Genomic DNA, 14,511 nt, shown 5'->3' with positions numbered 1-14,511 from the left:
GCCAAATCAAAAAATAAATTATACAACAATAAACCACCTCTCCAAGAGAATCTTAATGGCCCCATCACTCTTCAACGCAACCGAATTCCCAAAACACATACATTTACAAAGAAAGGGTATATACTACAAATTTACAATCCCGAGTCGATCTGGTTGAGAGTCGTCGACGCGCTGTAGACATCCCATTCATCACAGAGCCTAAACACATCCTCGTCAAAATCCTGCTGGCGGATATCATCTGGCCTTTCGAGAATCTGCATGAACAAGCCACCGCTAACGTGCCACGCGAGATGGCAGTGCAGAGGCCAGGCACCTGGGTTGTCCTGTACGAACTGGAGCACCATATACGATGGCTCGACAACGCCGCTGACATTGCGTGCGTTCTGCATCTGGTGGACGTCGCGGCGGAGCGTGTTCTCGGGGTTGGTGACGGTGCCGTCCCACTCACCGTAGCCCTCGGCTAGGACGTGGAAGTCGTGGCCGTGGAGATGCATCGGGTGGCCGCCAATCATGCCGTGGTTGACGAGGTGGATGCGGACGTGCTCGGCGCCGGGGAACTGGTACACGTTGGACTCGGCGGGGAAGTTGGTCTCGCCGTTGAAAGCCTTGATGAGAGTGGGGTCGTTGAAGTTACCGCGGTAGGTGCTGTTGTTGAGATACCAGATGAAGTTTGTGCCGTTGGAGCGGAACTCAAAGTCGACGCGCTCGACGTGGTCGGGCTCGGCCAGAGGAATCTTGCACAGCGGGATGCCAAGTTCAATGGGGTCGTTCTTGCACTGCTCGAGCTGTGCTTGGGTGACATCGGAGGTGGACTGTGGGATGGCATCGGTATCCGCGTCCTCGTAGTAAACAGCTGCAAGAGCGTTTGGCGAGATACCGTCGGTGAGTGTGCAGCGGAACCCTTGAGCGAGCTGAGAGCGCATCCAGAAAGTGTCACTGGGGTTTCCAGTTGCCTCGATGATGACATCAGATCGCTGACCGACGGCAAGAGTAACGACGTTGGTGGTGTACGGCTCAATCGGAATAAAGTCAACTGCAATGACCTTCATAACGTGACCATCGATGCTGAACTTCTGGTTTCCTTCGGCACCCGTGTTGATGAGACGGAGTAGGTGCTTCTTGCCAGACTGGAACTTGAACTTGGCCACACCAGCGTTGGGTGTGCAAGGCAAAGTTGTGTTGGCACAAGGATAGTTCATGCGTCCGTTGATCAAGTTGTTGTTTGACGGAGGGAATCTTCCAGCCATGGTACCTTCAACCAACGAGTAGTAATCAGCATGGAACCAGTCCTCGAGAACGATGGGACCGATGTCTATATCGTACTCCTCATGCTTGGGGCCGTAGATAACCATGGGGCCATGCGCACCGCCAGAGTACTGGGCGCTGTAGTGGCCTAGAAAGATCAGCGTGAAATTCAGGATGCATTAACAAGCCTTTACAAACTTACTGTGATACCAAGACGTTCCGTAACGGTCAGCGCGGAACAGCATCTCCTGGTAGCCACCATTGGGAACAACAGGGCATTGGGCTACTGCGGGAACACCATCATACCAGCTGGTTGTTGTCTGCAAAAGACCGTGCGGGTGTAGCGTAGTGCCTTCGTCGGTAAGATCGTTGGTAACTCTCCATAGAATCCAATCACCCCTGTAAGCTGTTAGCGAATATACGAAGAACTTCAAGGTTCATACATACCAGTTGGCTTCGATAAGCGGCCCGGGGAATTGGCCGTTGACCGTGAGTCCGTTCCTGGTCACACCATCTGGTGCGATGGTTTGGTAGGCCACATGGAGATCGTAAGTCCTCGTCACTCCAGTGTCAGGCATGGTAGGACAAAGAGGATCTGCCACGGGGGTGCCAGTGGGTCCAGCAGTGTAGGTGTTGGTCACGTTCGAGGAAATGTGCCCATGGCCTCCGTGTCCATGACCTCCATGTCCATGACCTCCCGCGGTAGGATACGGAGGGTTTACAATGGACTTGGTAGGGAATGGATACGAGCCATTTGAGTGACTACCTGGGAGGCCATTAATTGGGAGATGAGGGCTATCAATCGTACCCCACTGGGAGTTTCCGCATTGCTCAACATTTGGCAGAGCAGGGATGAGCTTGTCAGTGCCCTTGGGGATCCAGTATGGCCCATCGTACGAGTCTTTTGCGGGACCACCGTATGGGAAAGGAGCGGAAGGTCGAGGAGGAGGATAGAGTTCACCGTGAGAAGGTGTTCCAGGCCAAACAAATGGAAGAGGCTCATCATTGTAAGGATTGTAGTAAGGTCCACCATGTCCATGAGGATTGGTAGTGGGCCTTGCGGTGGCGTATTCTGTGACTATAGCAGTCACAACATTACAAGCGGACGGTGCGTGAAACTCGGCAGGAGTAACTGCGGGATACACAGAAGAAAGGGATGCCGTTGCGGCGAGGTAAGGACTGTAGGCGACCATGGCGTAGCAGTAAACAGACGGGACAAGTGCAACGGCTGGGGACTTGCTCTGAGAACGACCACAAAAGAAACGAGTGACTGTATTGGAAAGAAGCTGGCCTGGTCGATCGAATTCTTCAGGGACAACGCCATCTATAAATGATCATCTCTGAGCTGAGGTTTCCCTTCAATCCATCTCCTTTGTTGAACTATGGGACTGCGTATAAGGCCCGCCAAAGGCTAAGCCCGAAAGATAGAGACTTGAGACACTGGCATCGTGAATAGTTACTAGAAAAGGAAATCCAGAGATGTAGCGAGGCACGATCTTCGCCTTGTGGGCGTTATCAGCAAATCGTATCAAGAGAAAAGCGAGGTTGAATTTCTTTTTCAGCGTCCATATGGATGCCATGGAACGCCACACAGACGCTTGACCCTTTTGCAGAACACGAGATCAGCCACCCAATACCAACACCACGTCAATCGGTATATGATCTGCAGAGAGTCAAGTCGTGGCTTCGCTTGTCGTTGCTCGTTACAAAAGAAATGCGCGGCATAAAGTGCCGGTACCTGCATCAAGGGACAAACGAACTTAAGGCTGAAAGTCGCCAACGTCACAAACTCGCGTGCGCATGCAGGCACAACAAGCTGTTCACAACGAACCCAACGCGCGGATATTGTAAAGTATATTTTGATAACGGTCGTATGATACGACACTCCTGATCGCGATATCGTGTCGGCTGGCGGAGACCCAGTGGCTAGTCAGGGCACGCTATTGTATTGCTGTGAACGCGGGGTATTTCTTGGGGCGCCGGAAGCTTACGGGAATTGTCATAACGGCAGCCTGCGAAGCCTCTGCGAGAATGGATGCTTGTTCGAGTTTGTGGCGATGCAGAAAGCCCAATGGCGCAGCGAGAGAAGAAAAGGGCCGAGAAGTCGTTGTTTGAGATGTGAAAACAAGCTTCGCCCAGCCGTGCACCGGACGATCATGAAAGGGGCCGGAGTCCGGCTACCTAGCATCCTTCAACTACTTTGGCGTGTCAACGATGTCAACTTCTACCGCGGGCGATATCTCCACTCAGATAGCGCAGCTAGAATTATCTGGCTGGTATGATTTTTGTCCAACTGCCCCATCTTTTACGTATTGGAAAAAGGACCTGATGGGTGAACCCCCTGCGTCTAACGCCAGGCACCAAGTACTCGGCGTGTGATATGAATGCATAAAAGCTGATGCTGACGCGCCACATCTTCGCTTGCTGGTGAGGCGAAGTGCTCTGGATGCTTAGTGTACTGGTACTAGTATGTTAGCGTGTCGGGCAAAGAACTTACTACAATTTCCATACCTAAGGGCGAGGCGCCCAGGGCTTGTCCGCGGATACGCTACCAAGTGTCAGGTTCGGCTACAGTACATTGTACTCAAATAGTAACAAATGCTTTTCGCTGCCAATTACGTGGTACAGCGCCTCTGTATTCTTTAACTCTTAGTCTCGCCACCACAACCTCTGCCAATTCTCTGGTGCAGCGCCTCTATGTGTGTGTTTTTACTCTCAGTCTCGCCACCACAGCTTCAGCCCATCGCCAGGCATGATTACGTCTTCTTATCGGTCTTTGGCGGTCATCGCTGTTTCAAAATGTTGAGTATCTGTGAATGGCATCGGCTGTTACCGTGACCCACAACCAAGCCATTTTTGATCTGACATGTGGCCGTGTATAAACAGGAGTGGAGGCGAGTCTGGGCCGTTGACACCGCTTAGCCATGAGACGAGCTCATGAGTCCTCGAGTTGCAAGACACACGTCCAACCGCAAGTTGGTTTGTGGCGGTTGTGACGAATAACTGAGCAGCAGCTATGAATCTGCTCTTCCATGTCCTGTGTGTCGTCCATTACTGCCACTGTGCCACGTACGTAAGGACGTGCAAGCACGGGCTTTCACTGAGCCTATGACGGGTTCCGCCGTGCACGTCTCGCACAATATTTTTCCGCAATCTTCCCGACCCCCGACATCAGTCTGGACGGGTCTATTCCAACAGGTCACCGCCCAGCAGCCAGTCGCATAATGTCTCAGGCTGTATACCGCCGATGCTTTGATTCAGCGAGAGGGTTTCTTGATCCAGTATTTCATGTATTCGGTACGGCGGGTATCGGGAAAGGTGCGAGTCTTGTAGGGTTATTGAGAGTGTGAGGGTTTGCTTAGAGTCCATCGCGAAGAGATGGAAGGGGAAGTGGCTACGAAAGCTGTCAGTTAGTGGCTCGCAACGCCAAGTCAACATCAATCTATTGGCAGGCAGTCAAATCCCCACTCTCTTCAGTTGGACAATCATGGTAGAATTGACATGTCTTGGCATGGCCCCCTAAATCCTCCCAGTTATGATGAGAGAAGACGGGAGGAGACTGGTTGGGAGCAATCTCCCATCTGTAAAATGCCCAATATAGGATATCGGAGTAATATTTTGCCCTATTATTCGATACTAAGAGATTGCTTGTGGACCCACTTGTTCGGAGATTTCGAACTATGAAGGGATAGGCTCCTCTATACTCAAGCCAGAGGATCCTAGAGAAGGCTGCTAGAGGGTTGCTTGTTTGGGGATTGAGCGATTTATCGGGTGGGCATTGATCTCGACCGAGCGGTTACCAAGGGAGTGCTGGAAAAGTCACCAGTAACTCGATCACATGATGGGTGGTCGGACTAGTGTGAGGACCGGAGTACAAAGTCACGGATTTGCGGCAAGAGTCGTAGTCAAGGGCTTTTGATCTTCACAAAGGTCGGCTCGTCAATACCCATGTTATGCGGACGTGGCCAAAAAAGACATGAGTATTGCACATTGTTGGATAAGGATATATGTAAGTGAGCCTGAAACCTCAGTTGTCACTGCGATGGTACTGGGAGAAATAAGAAGCCTAGTAAAGCCGAAGAATAAAACAATCTGAACGAAACAACGCTGGGCCTATGGCCGTCAGAATGCGGTTGGCGTAGAATGTACTTTACCGTCCATTTTAGCCGCTATTCATGCGCTCTCGTGTGAACGACATGTCGGCGCTAATAAGAGACGAAAATCCATGAGGCGATCCTGCGCATGGTGTTTCGTCTGGATCCACCACAGCGTTTCAGCTTGGCGCGCGCGGAACATGTAAGTATACGTCCCTTCACCCCAATGGAGGCATTCTCCTGTCAGCATTGGAATATGCCGTCGTGTATTACTGTGAGATCGCCTTTGCCTTTTATATTAGACTCACAAACGGCATGCCTGTGCACTTTGGGGTCGTGGAGCAGCTCTGTCTCCGGGATCAGGCCACTGCATCTTGACCCGCCGTGCAACTCACGGCACAGCCCTGTAAAATTACATAGGATAGCCCATGATTAAAGCCACCCGCTCAACGTCATGGCATCATGGCTACGGGCAACCAGAGCCTTCACGTGGCTGGCGAAAGCTAGTTTTGGGTGCTTACCGGCTGTTACACAGTACGTAGACGTTGGATGGCTGCGACAAGCCATCAACTCTGCAGCGTCCGGCATGACACCGCAGATGCCGGAATCAGCACAGGTTGGGTAAAAGCAGAGATTGGGGTGTAGAATCAGTAAATAGATACATCTCAGCAACAATTGAAAAGGATGGAGAGGGAGCCCCTGCAGTGCACCGAAATCTCGCCTATAGCATCATCAAACTGGAGCTAGTCCGGATTGGTCCAAGGCTGCCGGCGCTAGACCACGTCGGACATGTGTCACTTCTCCACCACCAACCCGCCCGCCTGGTCGTGGCCCGCAGACTCCTCGTTGGGGCATAGCATGTGTTCCTTTGTCAATGTTTCCCGCCCGTTGCCTCAAACACGTTGCGCCCCCCCTGTGCCGCTCTGGATATTGGATGCGTCGTCGACGAAACGGCTAAACACGCCGATGCTAACTGGTTCTCGGCCCTCACGGCAGACACTGACTCCTACGCAGAGCAATATAAACCATCATGCCCTTCACCCCATGGAAACTCTAACGCAGCTGCGCTGGACATTCCTTCTTTGCAAGATTCGTCATTCTCTGCTTGTTTGTTTCTTTCAGTCACTCTTTTGTCACTCAGTTGACGTGTCACTCATTCTCAACACCATCGCTACTACATCTCCCCCACCACCATATACAAGATGAAGACCGTCGCCACCATCGCCGCCTTGGCCGCCATGGCCAACGCCCACGCCACTTTCCAACAGCTCTGGAAGAATGGAAAGGATCTCGAGAGCACCTGCGCCAGGCTGCCTTCTACCAACAGCCCCATCGAGGACTACACCAGCAAGGCTCTTCAGTGTATGTCCTTTTTTTCTTCTTTTTGGTGCCATCATCATCTCCCATACTGATGCAACTTCAAAGGCAACGTCAACCCTGCTGCCGCAAAGGGAAAGTGTGCTTTTGCAGCTGGTGACACAGTCACCATTGAAATGCACCAGCAATTCAGCAGCCGTGACTGCAAGACCGAGGCCATTGGTGGTGCTCACTGGGGACCCGTCCTTGCATACTTGTCCAAGGTTGAGGATGCCGCCACTGCCGATGGCTCCAGCGAGTTCTTCAAGATCTACGAGAACACTTGGGCCAAGAACCCAGCCGCGTCTCAGGGAGACAACGACTTCTGGGGTACCAAGGACCTCAACTACAACTGTATGTCACTTATGCTCTCTCGTTCAACATCTCTGACAGAAACAAAGGCGGAAAGCTCGACTTCACCATCCCCAAGGACCTCGCCGCTGGTGACTACCTCCTCCGTGCTGAGGCTATTGCGCTCCACGCCGCTGGGCCTGCTGGTGGTGCTCAGCACTACGTCACTTGCTACCAGCTTACTGTTACTGGTAGCGGTACTCTCGCGCCCAAGGGTGTCACATTCCCTGAGGCCTACAGCAAGACTGGCCCGGGTCTTGGCTTCTCTATCCACGCCAACCTCGACTCTTACCCTGCCCCTGGTCCTAAGCTGATTGCTGGCGGCACCAAGGCCACGCCCTCGCTCCTGACCTTTGGCACCCTCTCTGGCGCTCCTGCTCCTGAGGCTGATTCTCCTGCTGATGAGACTCCTGTCGCTTCTGCTTCGTCTGCCGCCGCTTCTACCCCTGCCGCCTCTTCCGCTCCTGCTGCCACTCCTAGCAGCCCCACTGAGGATGCTGAGCCGTCTGTCGTCCCTGCTGAGACCCCCGCCCCTGCTGCCTCCACTCCTGTTGCCCCCTTCCCTATCAGGAACAGCACTTCTTCTGCCCTCCCTGTCGTTACCTCTTCCACCGCTGTTGCCTCTACCACCTTGGCGACCGCTGTCCGTCCATCCCCTACCGGCGATGCTAGCGGTGATGCTAGCGGTTCTGTTAAGGAATACTACCAGTGTGGTGGCATGAACTACAGGGGTGCTACTCAATGTGCCGAGGGTCTTGAGTGCAAGCAGTGGAACCCCTACTACTTCCAGTGCATCAAGTCTTCATCCAGCAACGGTTCTCAGCCTCCCCCATACAACAACGCTCCTTCCACTGGAGCTCCCTCCAACAATGCTCCCTCCACTGGCGCTCCTTCAACCGGTGCTCCCACTGAGGGCTCTCCTGAATCCGGTGCTCCCGACTATGATGCTCCCTCCGACAACACTCCCTCTGACAACACTCCCTCTACCGGCGCCCCCTCTGACAATGCTCCCTCCACCGGTGCTCCCTCAAACGGCGCCCCATCTAACAACGGCCCCTCCAACAACACCCCAGCCCCAAAGCCCGAGCCTACCAACGTCAACCCCGAAGCCGCTCCTTCCGCAGCTCCCGCCGCCGGCGCTGGCGAGAAGAAGTACACCCTCGAGACCTTCATTGCCTTCCTTGAGGAGGAGGCCGGTGCCGAGAAGGCGGCCAAGATCCGTCGTATGATTGAGGCTCTTCTCTAAGCCATATATCCCATGTATGGAGGGATAAAACATCTTTTGTATATATATAACACCTTTTTAGCCTAGATGGTGATTTTTCGATTCTTGTAGCGATGTTTTTATCTTGAATGACGAATTCTTTTGCATATATACTTTGAGATTCTGGTGTACATGTGTTTGTGTTGTTGTGTCAGTGAAGTCATGCTTGGTGTCGAGTGACAAAGGGGTTGTGCCAAGCTCGGTGAATTGAATTGACCGGAGGAGAAGTGGTCCTATCATATCGGTGCGGTCGTTTAGCAAATACCTATAATACGCACTTTTAAGTTGTTAGAAACAACCAGATCGACGACGCTAGACCTATCAAGTACCCTGCACTTTCTGGCACAATGTAACGCTGTTTGTACTGATGCTATTCCCGACTTGGACCGATGTTCCAAAAAAAACCCTTTTGTCGTACCGATTCGGTCTAGCAAAAGACATGCAAGTGGAAGATTTAAGCATATGTGCACAAATGAGATATGCACACAGTGTTAGAGTGATCAACATTGCGATTAGAAGAAACAGTAAGCTAATCATTAACCCCTCCCAACCTCACCACCATCGCACCCAAACTCACCCCTCAAACTTCCTCGCCACCCCATCCGCGCTCCTACGACGTGCCGTCTTACTAGCCGGAACAAGGTCCGAGCAATCCTGCAAATTACTCGTGTCCACCCCTACCGTCGACATCTTGAACCACGCCGGAACGAAAACCTTTGTCCATTCATCCGTAGAATCGATGAATGAGTCCCAAATACCTGCCGTCTACACCATTTTTTCGTCAGTCCTCTTTTCCTCAATAACAATCGTAATATCGAAACCGCAGAAATAGTAAATAAAAAAAGATGGAGAGGAGTGTGAAAGGGGCGGGGGATGGGGGTTGGGGAACATACCTCACTATGATGCGCCAACTGAAAATCACTCTGCAGCGTATACGGCGCCGTCCGAAACTTGGTCTGGTTATAATACAACGTATCATACCTCGACGGCGTACTATCCAGCCCTTTGCCGGCTTGCTTCGGATCGTCAAACAGCTGAATCGCCACACTATGCGTGCCCAACAATGCAATCATTTCCTTAGCCGAAATCCCCAAGGCATGGAAATCCGCGATTAGCTTTTCGGGGGAGTCACTGCTTTCAGGTAGCGAGCCAACGGGCGCGGCTTGCGCTTTGTCGGCGCGGCCCACGAAAGCTTGTACCCGTGGACCTAAGGGGCAGGCGGTGATGGCGATGGCGGCGCCGAATTGGATGATGTCTGCTGCGCCGACGTTGAATTGGGTGCGCATGCTGCGGAGGGTGTTGCACGTGTCATTTAAGCCACGGTTTTGGGTGGAGGAGCATTCATCGGTCAGGATTATGCTGCCGTCGCAGCCAGAGTTGCAATCATGGAAGGCAAGGCGGATGAGGGTGTGGGCGAATTTGCCGCAGGTCGTGAGTTGTTTTTCGAAAGAGGCGGCCACGTCGGTCCAGACGGAGGGGCAGGAGTTCTGGCGTGGGAGAAGGTTCAGGGCTGAGATGGGGGTTGTTGTTGTTGCCGCGAGGACGGCGAGGGCGAGGGATATAGAGCGCATAGTGGTGAAGAGGAGGAAGGTAGAAGGATATTAGATTGAGTAAAATGGAGAAGAGTAGCAAGTATTATGTTAGGGAATCCTGATGTTATAACATATCTTGACCGCAGTGGAATGGAGCCAAACTGCGTGATGCTAATAAAAAAACGAAGTCAAAAACTCGATATTTATATTTTTGCTTGCGATTGAAACCATCGTGAGTATTGATAATGCCCGCGCTCCTCCGATCTACAAGGTTCGCTCTTAGTCATCTTAATGTGGGATGTCTCTACGCATTGCAAGGGATGCTGACAAGAAGCATGAAATGGTAAGACGAACAGACCACAATGGTTCTCAACCCAACCTTCCTGGTGGGGAATCAATTTCTCTTCATCCTAGCTATATTTTCATGCTATTCACAAGCTATACTTACCTCGACATAGAATTCATGTCTTCAGTCCCTTTTGACTATGTCGTTTACTAAGTTCATAGGCACCCTCCTTGGCGACGCGTGGCTATAGCATTGGCGAACAACCAAGGCTCATTGGTAGATGTTTGCTGATACTGCAACATTCAAGCGACTACCAGCGAGGAGAGTGGGACCGACCGGCTCCTTCATAGAGCTGGCGCTGACCTGCACTTGATCCAGAATGCACGATGTGAGATACGGCACATCGGGCTGGCAATAGCCCAGCTTCGAGCCTTAGGACTATCAAGAAGTGGCATAGTAGAATGGTCCTATTCTAGGATGTCACCGTAGAGAGCCTGTCGAACTTTGTTATTTCGATAGCGGCTTACTGCTTGTGCATGTGCATACATCCGCCAGCTGGGAAATTAGCGTTTTGACGTGACAGAATGGGGCAGTTTCCTACCCTGCAAAAGGCGATTGTGTTAACAATTGGTATCACTTAGGTCCGGCCATGCTGAGTGCCGACTTGTTTTCTCTAGAAGGAATTGCAATGGTCGTTCTCGCGACCATGGCATTGCTTGGCGTTCTTGGTAGTCTCACTCGCCAAGCAAGAAACCTCTTGAGATGCCTGCATAACAGGCCCCCATGCTCTACGTCTACCTATTCTCCGATGCGAATGATCGGACATCCGAGCAGCATGATTGGGCGATGCACAAGCGAGATTGCAGATCGATGTCGAATTAAGCTTCAACCATAAATATAACTAACATTGTGGGGATCAAGCTCGGAAAGAGTATTGAATGTGACGCTGACACACCTTCAGTTGAATTGGGTACACTAAAAGCCGCTGGGGGAGATGTCAGACCGCCGGAAGAAGCGGATCACAGTTGATGGCTTGGTTGACTATCACAAGAGTCTTGAGGTAGTCACACTGCACAGGAGGTTTTTGCTCACTGCCTGGAGTATTTCGGGATTTTTGTTGAGGTGTAGGCCAGGTTTCGTTAATGCGTGTGCTATTGATCACAGCAGGGTGCGGCAATGCAGTGGCCACCAATGGCAAGTTGATCGTCGTCTCGACGCTTGAAAGGTGAGCCGGACAGCCGGGGGGAGCCGGGAAAGAGGGAATTTGACTGGATATGGCACATTGGCGCATGATTCAGAACAATGCGGCTCTAGGTAGACAAGTCACGCGTCTTTTCTCTCTTGCATAAACCTTACTCTTCCACGAACGGCACATTGCCAAAACGAGATCATTCTCTTGCGTCGTATCACCTATCCACATCCCTATTAGACAGACTTCCAAATACCTTTTCGCTAACTGGGGTAAGATCAATGGCCCAGTAGTGCTCAAGCTATTGTTGCGCATATGCGATCGGTGCTTCCGCACAGTTATCCGAGTGCAAATATGACTATGGCTGACGACGACAGGAGCAAGTCTGCCGTGTCTATTCAGCCACGGAACTACGGGCGGTTGTCCCAGAATGATGGATGCCATTGTAGCCGAGTGATTTGCTTGGATAACTTCAACTTCGTTCCGATCCTGTGACTCCGCGGAGCCAATCAGATGCGTTTTGGTGGTCTTCATATACTTCCCAGGCGAAGTCCGGACGACCGTTAATTCGTGCCTTGATTGACAGTCTAGTCCAAAGGTCCTCGCATGCAATCAGCCGGAAATACCTTATTTCCTGGCATACCTTTAGAGCGTCCTCGATTGGACACCACTTATCGGTTGAAAGCTGGATATGGGAAAGGACAATGCATTGAAGCGATGAAGAATATGTTCGGATCAGGTCGGCCAAGTCTTTCCCATCTGATTCACAGTTTATGACCTCGAGAGTTTCAAGATATGGTAATCGACAGGAAGTGGCTAGAGATTTGACCACGATGTCGCCAAACGAAGACGATGGGCACTTTGCGCTGACACGATCCAGACCCAGAGTCAGCTTCTTGAGGTTGGGCGCAGCAGCAATGAAACCACAAATACTACTGACCCACCCATGTGGGCGCGGGGCATCGTAGCCTGTCATGATCGATAACGTGAGCGACTGGAGATTGGAGAAGCAATGCTGCAGCGCCTGTAGAGAGGGTGGGTCCAGTTGGAAAGCCAGAAACGACAGATCGACAGGTTTGTATAAAATCTGGCGGCCTTTTCTTCTGGCCATGCTGAACTCTTCCAGTTTGATCTTGCTGTGGGTAATAGCGTAGATGACGACTTCAAAACACTTGCTTCGAAATAAACTGTGAGGTGTTTCGTTGCGTTCCCATACATACGATGCGGACGGCTTCATGCTAAGTTTAATGGCTTTCAACTGAGGCAGACCTTTAAGAACTTTCAGAAGTCCATCGTACAGACGCGAGGGGCGTTCGTTGTGCAGTACGTAGGGATATGTGGCCGCCTCGTCATTGACATTCTTGTTTCTTACACCCAACACTCTAGGAAATCGCTTCGGGGGAGGAAATCGACCCACACGGCCAATTGCATTCAGATTTGCGTATTCCTCTTCATTCAGGAGCCGAATGTGGAGAGTTTTGACGGCATCCCGAAGACCTTGGTGGCTTGACACCTTGCCGAGGCGATCAAGCGACGATAGGCTGAGAGTGGTAACTCGCTCGGAAAAGGCGAGACGCGCAAACCTTGCATGGACAAACCGGTAAAGCTGCTGTGAAACTAGACGAAGACTTTGGTATTCTGGTAGACTGAAATCGGCAGCAATCATATCAAACAGCTCAACAGGTAGGCTCTCCAACGGCGACTTCATGGTGGAAAGTGGAAATGAAAGTGAAGAGGACATGCGATTTCACAGCAAAAGGTAAGTTGATGTGCAATTCACCAAAGCTGCCAGGCTTTGATTGGGGTGGGAGGAAGGAGGCGATGTTGTAAAGGGAAGGGGGTGATTGGCGCACAGGCCAGCAGGCTTTGCCCAAAGAATCATGACTGCGTGAACCCCGCGGGAGAGACGGCAGCCAGCGAGCGACCACGTCCTTAACCCCAACGACGCTCCTTGTGAGTGTACGATATCTTCCCAGTCTTTTACCTGGACCGTCACTTGTTTCTTTTTTGCACACCCACACCCACCCACACACGCCCAAGCTTACTCAACCACGACAGCAACCGAGACGCTGGGAGCGGGTGCACAGGGCTTTTGCAGCTCACCTCAGCACGTCAAAGCCTTACACAGCATCGACGACGGCAGCACCACCATCAACCTTCACCCACAGCCATGGACTCGATGCGAAGCCTCAACACGTCGCTGCCCAAGACGAGGCGGCAGCCCGACGTGCACCAGTCGTTCCGTACCGCAGCCTTGAACGTGACCAATCTGTACAAGTCCGCCCTAGCCGACCTTGACAGGGCCCGCGCAGACGGCTACCAAGAAGCTCTCGATGACCTCCTGGCCTATCTGGACAAGGAGAACATTGGGGCAGCTGGTGGAGAGGGCAACAGAATACGGCAGTGGGCGACGGAGCGCTTGGATGGATCTCTGCCCAAGCAGTCGGGTAGCGAGAGCGAAGAAGAATACCTCGACGATAAGCGCGCCCGCAGCTCGTCACCCATTATGGAGCGAAACATCAGCCTGGATGATGCACACACTCTCGACCCTGTCATGGAGACAGCAGGCCGCTGCGACTCTGCGCCGCCTGTCCAGATGGAAGCCACGACAACCGAGGCCGACTTGTCGCCCTTGCACCACGTTTTCCAGTTTTCCACGCCCCAGGCCTTCCCGACCGAGGCAACAAACGACAACAACGCCACTGATGTATCAGCCGCTGCTCGCCGCGCATTCCCTAATCCCCGACGATCCTCAAACCGCTCGACTGGACGGAACCTGCAGCGATCGGCGGCTCAAAATCTGTTTCAACTCGGCACTGGCGCAGGGCAGAAGCGACGGCTCATGAACGACTTTTTCAACGTGGACGGATTCAACGACCGGCGGGACGGCTCTTCCGGGGGACCTAAGCGGGGGCGCATGTCCTGAGACAGCTGACCAGGGCAGTCGGAAGATATGGCGTCCAAGGAGGATTTGCGACAGGGAGAGCAAGCCGGTGGACGAATCACGAATCATGAGTAATTGCATCATACCCCCCCCCCGACGGCGCAGTGGGCTTGTTGACGATTGTATGCATTGGGTGGAGCAGGCTTTAATAGACGCATTCTCTGGTGTTTATTACTTTTCAGGGCATATACCTTTTTTTCCATTTCTTGTTTGAACGGCGGTGATTTCATGTAATCGATTGGCGGAGTTT

The 14,511-nt window shown here is 52.2% G+C and overlaps 5 protein-coding genes across 5 annotated transcripts; 2 read left to right on the top strand and 3 right to left on the bottom strand.

Annotated features, from left to right (window-relative positions):
• Positions 1-131: 131 nt before the first annotated feature.
• Positions 132-2,438, bottom strand: COCMIDRAFT_95807 (multicopper oxidase; the record flags this gene model as incomplete). Its single annotated transcript, XM_007689970.1, has 3 exons — positions 132-1,393; positions 1,448-1,644; positions 1,693-2,438. The coding sequence occupies 3 exons, from the start codon at positions 2,436-2,438 to the stop codon at positions 132-134; spliced, it is 2,205 nt and encodes a 734-aa protein (XP_007688160.1).
• Positions 2,439-6,541: 4,103 nt separating this feature from the next.
• On the top strand, positions 6,542-8,292 carry COCMIDRAFT_95820 (carbohydrate-binding module family 1 protein; the record flags this gene model as incomplete). The annotated part of the gene is made up of 4 exons (XM_007689969.1): positions 6,542-6,701; positions 6,765-7,049; positions 7,097-7,554; positions 7,744-8,292. 4 exons carry the CDS (start codon positions 6,542-6,544, stop codon positions 8,290-8,292), a joined length of 1,452 nt encoding a protein of 483 aa, XP_007688159.1.
• A 591-nt stretch (positions 8,293-8,883) lies between these two features.
• COCMIDRAFT_26472 (class II peroxidase) lies at positions 8,884-9,881 on the bottom strand (the record flags this gene model as incomplete). Its single annotated transcript, XM_007689938.1, has 2 exons — positions 8,884-9,075; positions 9,204-9,881. 2 exons carry the CDS (start codon positions 9,879-9,881, stop codon positions 8,884-8,886), a joined length of 870 nt encoding a protein of 289 aa, XP_007688128.1.
• A 1,908-nt stretch (positions 9,882-11,789) lies between these two features.
• On the bottom strand, positions 11,790-13,025 carry COCMIDRAFT_5459 (uncharacterized protein; the record flags this gene model as incomplete). The annotated part of the gene is made up of 1 exon (XM_007689932.1): positions 11,790-13,025. The coding sequence occupies one exon, from the start codon at positions 13,023-13,025 to the stop codon at positions 11,790-11,792; it is 1,236 nt and encodes a 411-aa protein (XP_007688122.1).
• Positions 13,026-13,487: 462 nt separating this feature from the next.
• On the top strand, positions 13,488-14,243 carry COCMIDRAFT_5458 (uncharacterized protein; the record flags this gene model as incomplete). Its single annotated transcript, XM_007689931.1, has 1 exon — positions 13,488-14,243. One exon carries the CDS (start codon positions 13,488-13,490, stop codon positions 14,241-14,243), a length of 756 nt encoding a protein of 251 aa, XP_007688121.1.
• Between the last annotated feature and the right edge of the window lie 268 nt (positions 14,244-14,511).

Source organism: Bipolaris oryzae (genome assembly GCF_000523455.1).
Source record: "Bipolaris oryzae ATCC 44560 unplaced genomic scaffold scaffold_68, whole genome shotgun sequence".
NCBI lineage: Eukaryota > Fungi > Ascomycota > Dothideomycetes > Pleosporales > Pleosporaceae > Bipolaris > Bipolaris oryzae.
The sequence above is the reverse complement of the archived record's forward strand: the minus strand, read 5'-3'. Positions and strand labels throughout refer to the sequence as shown.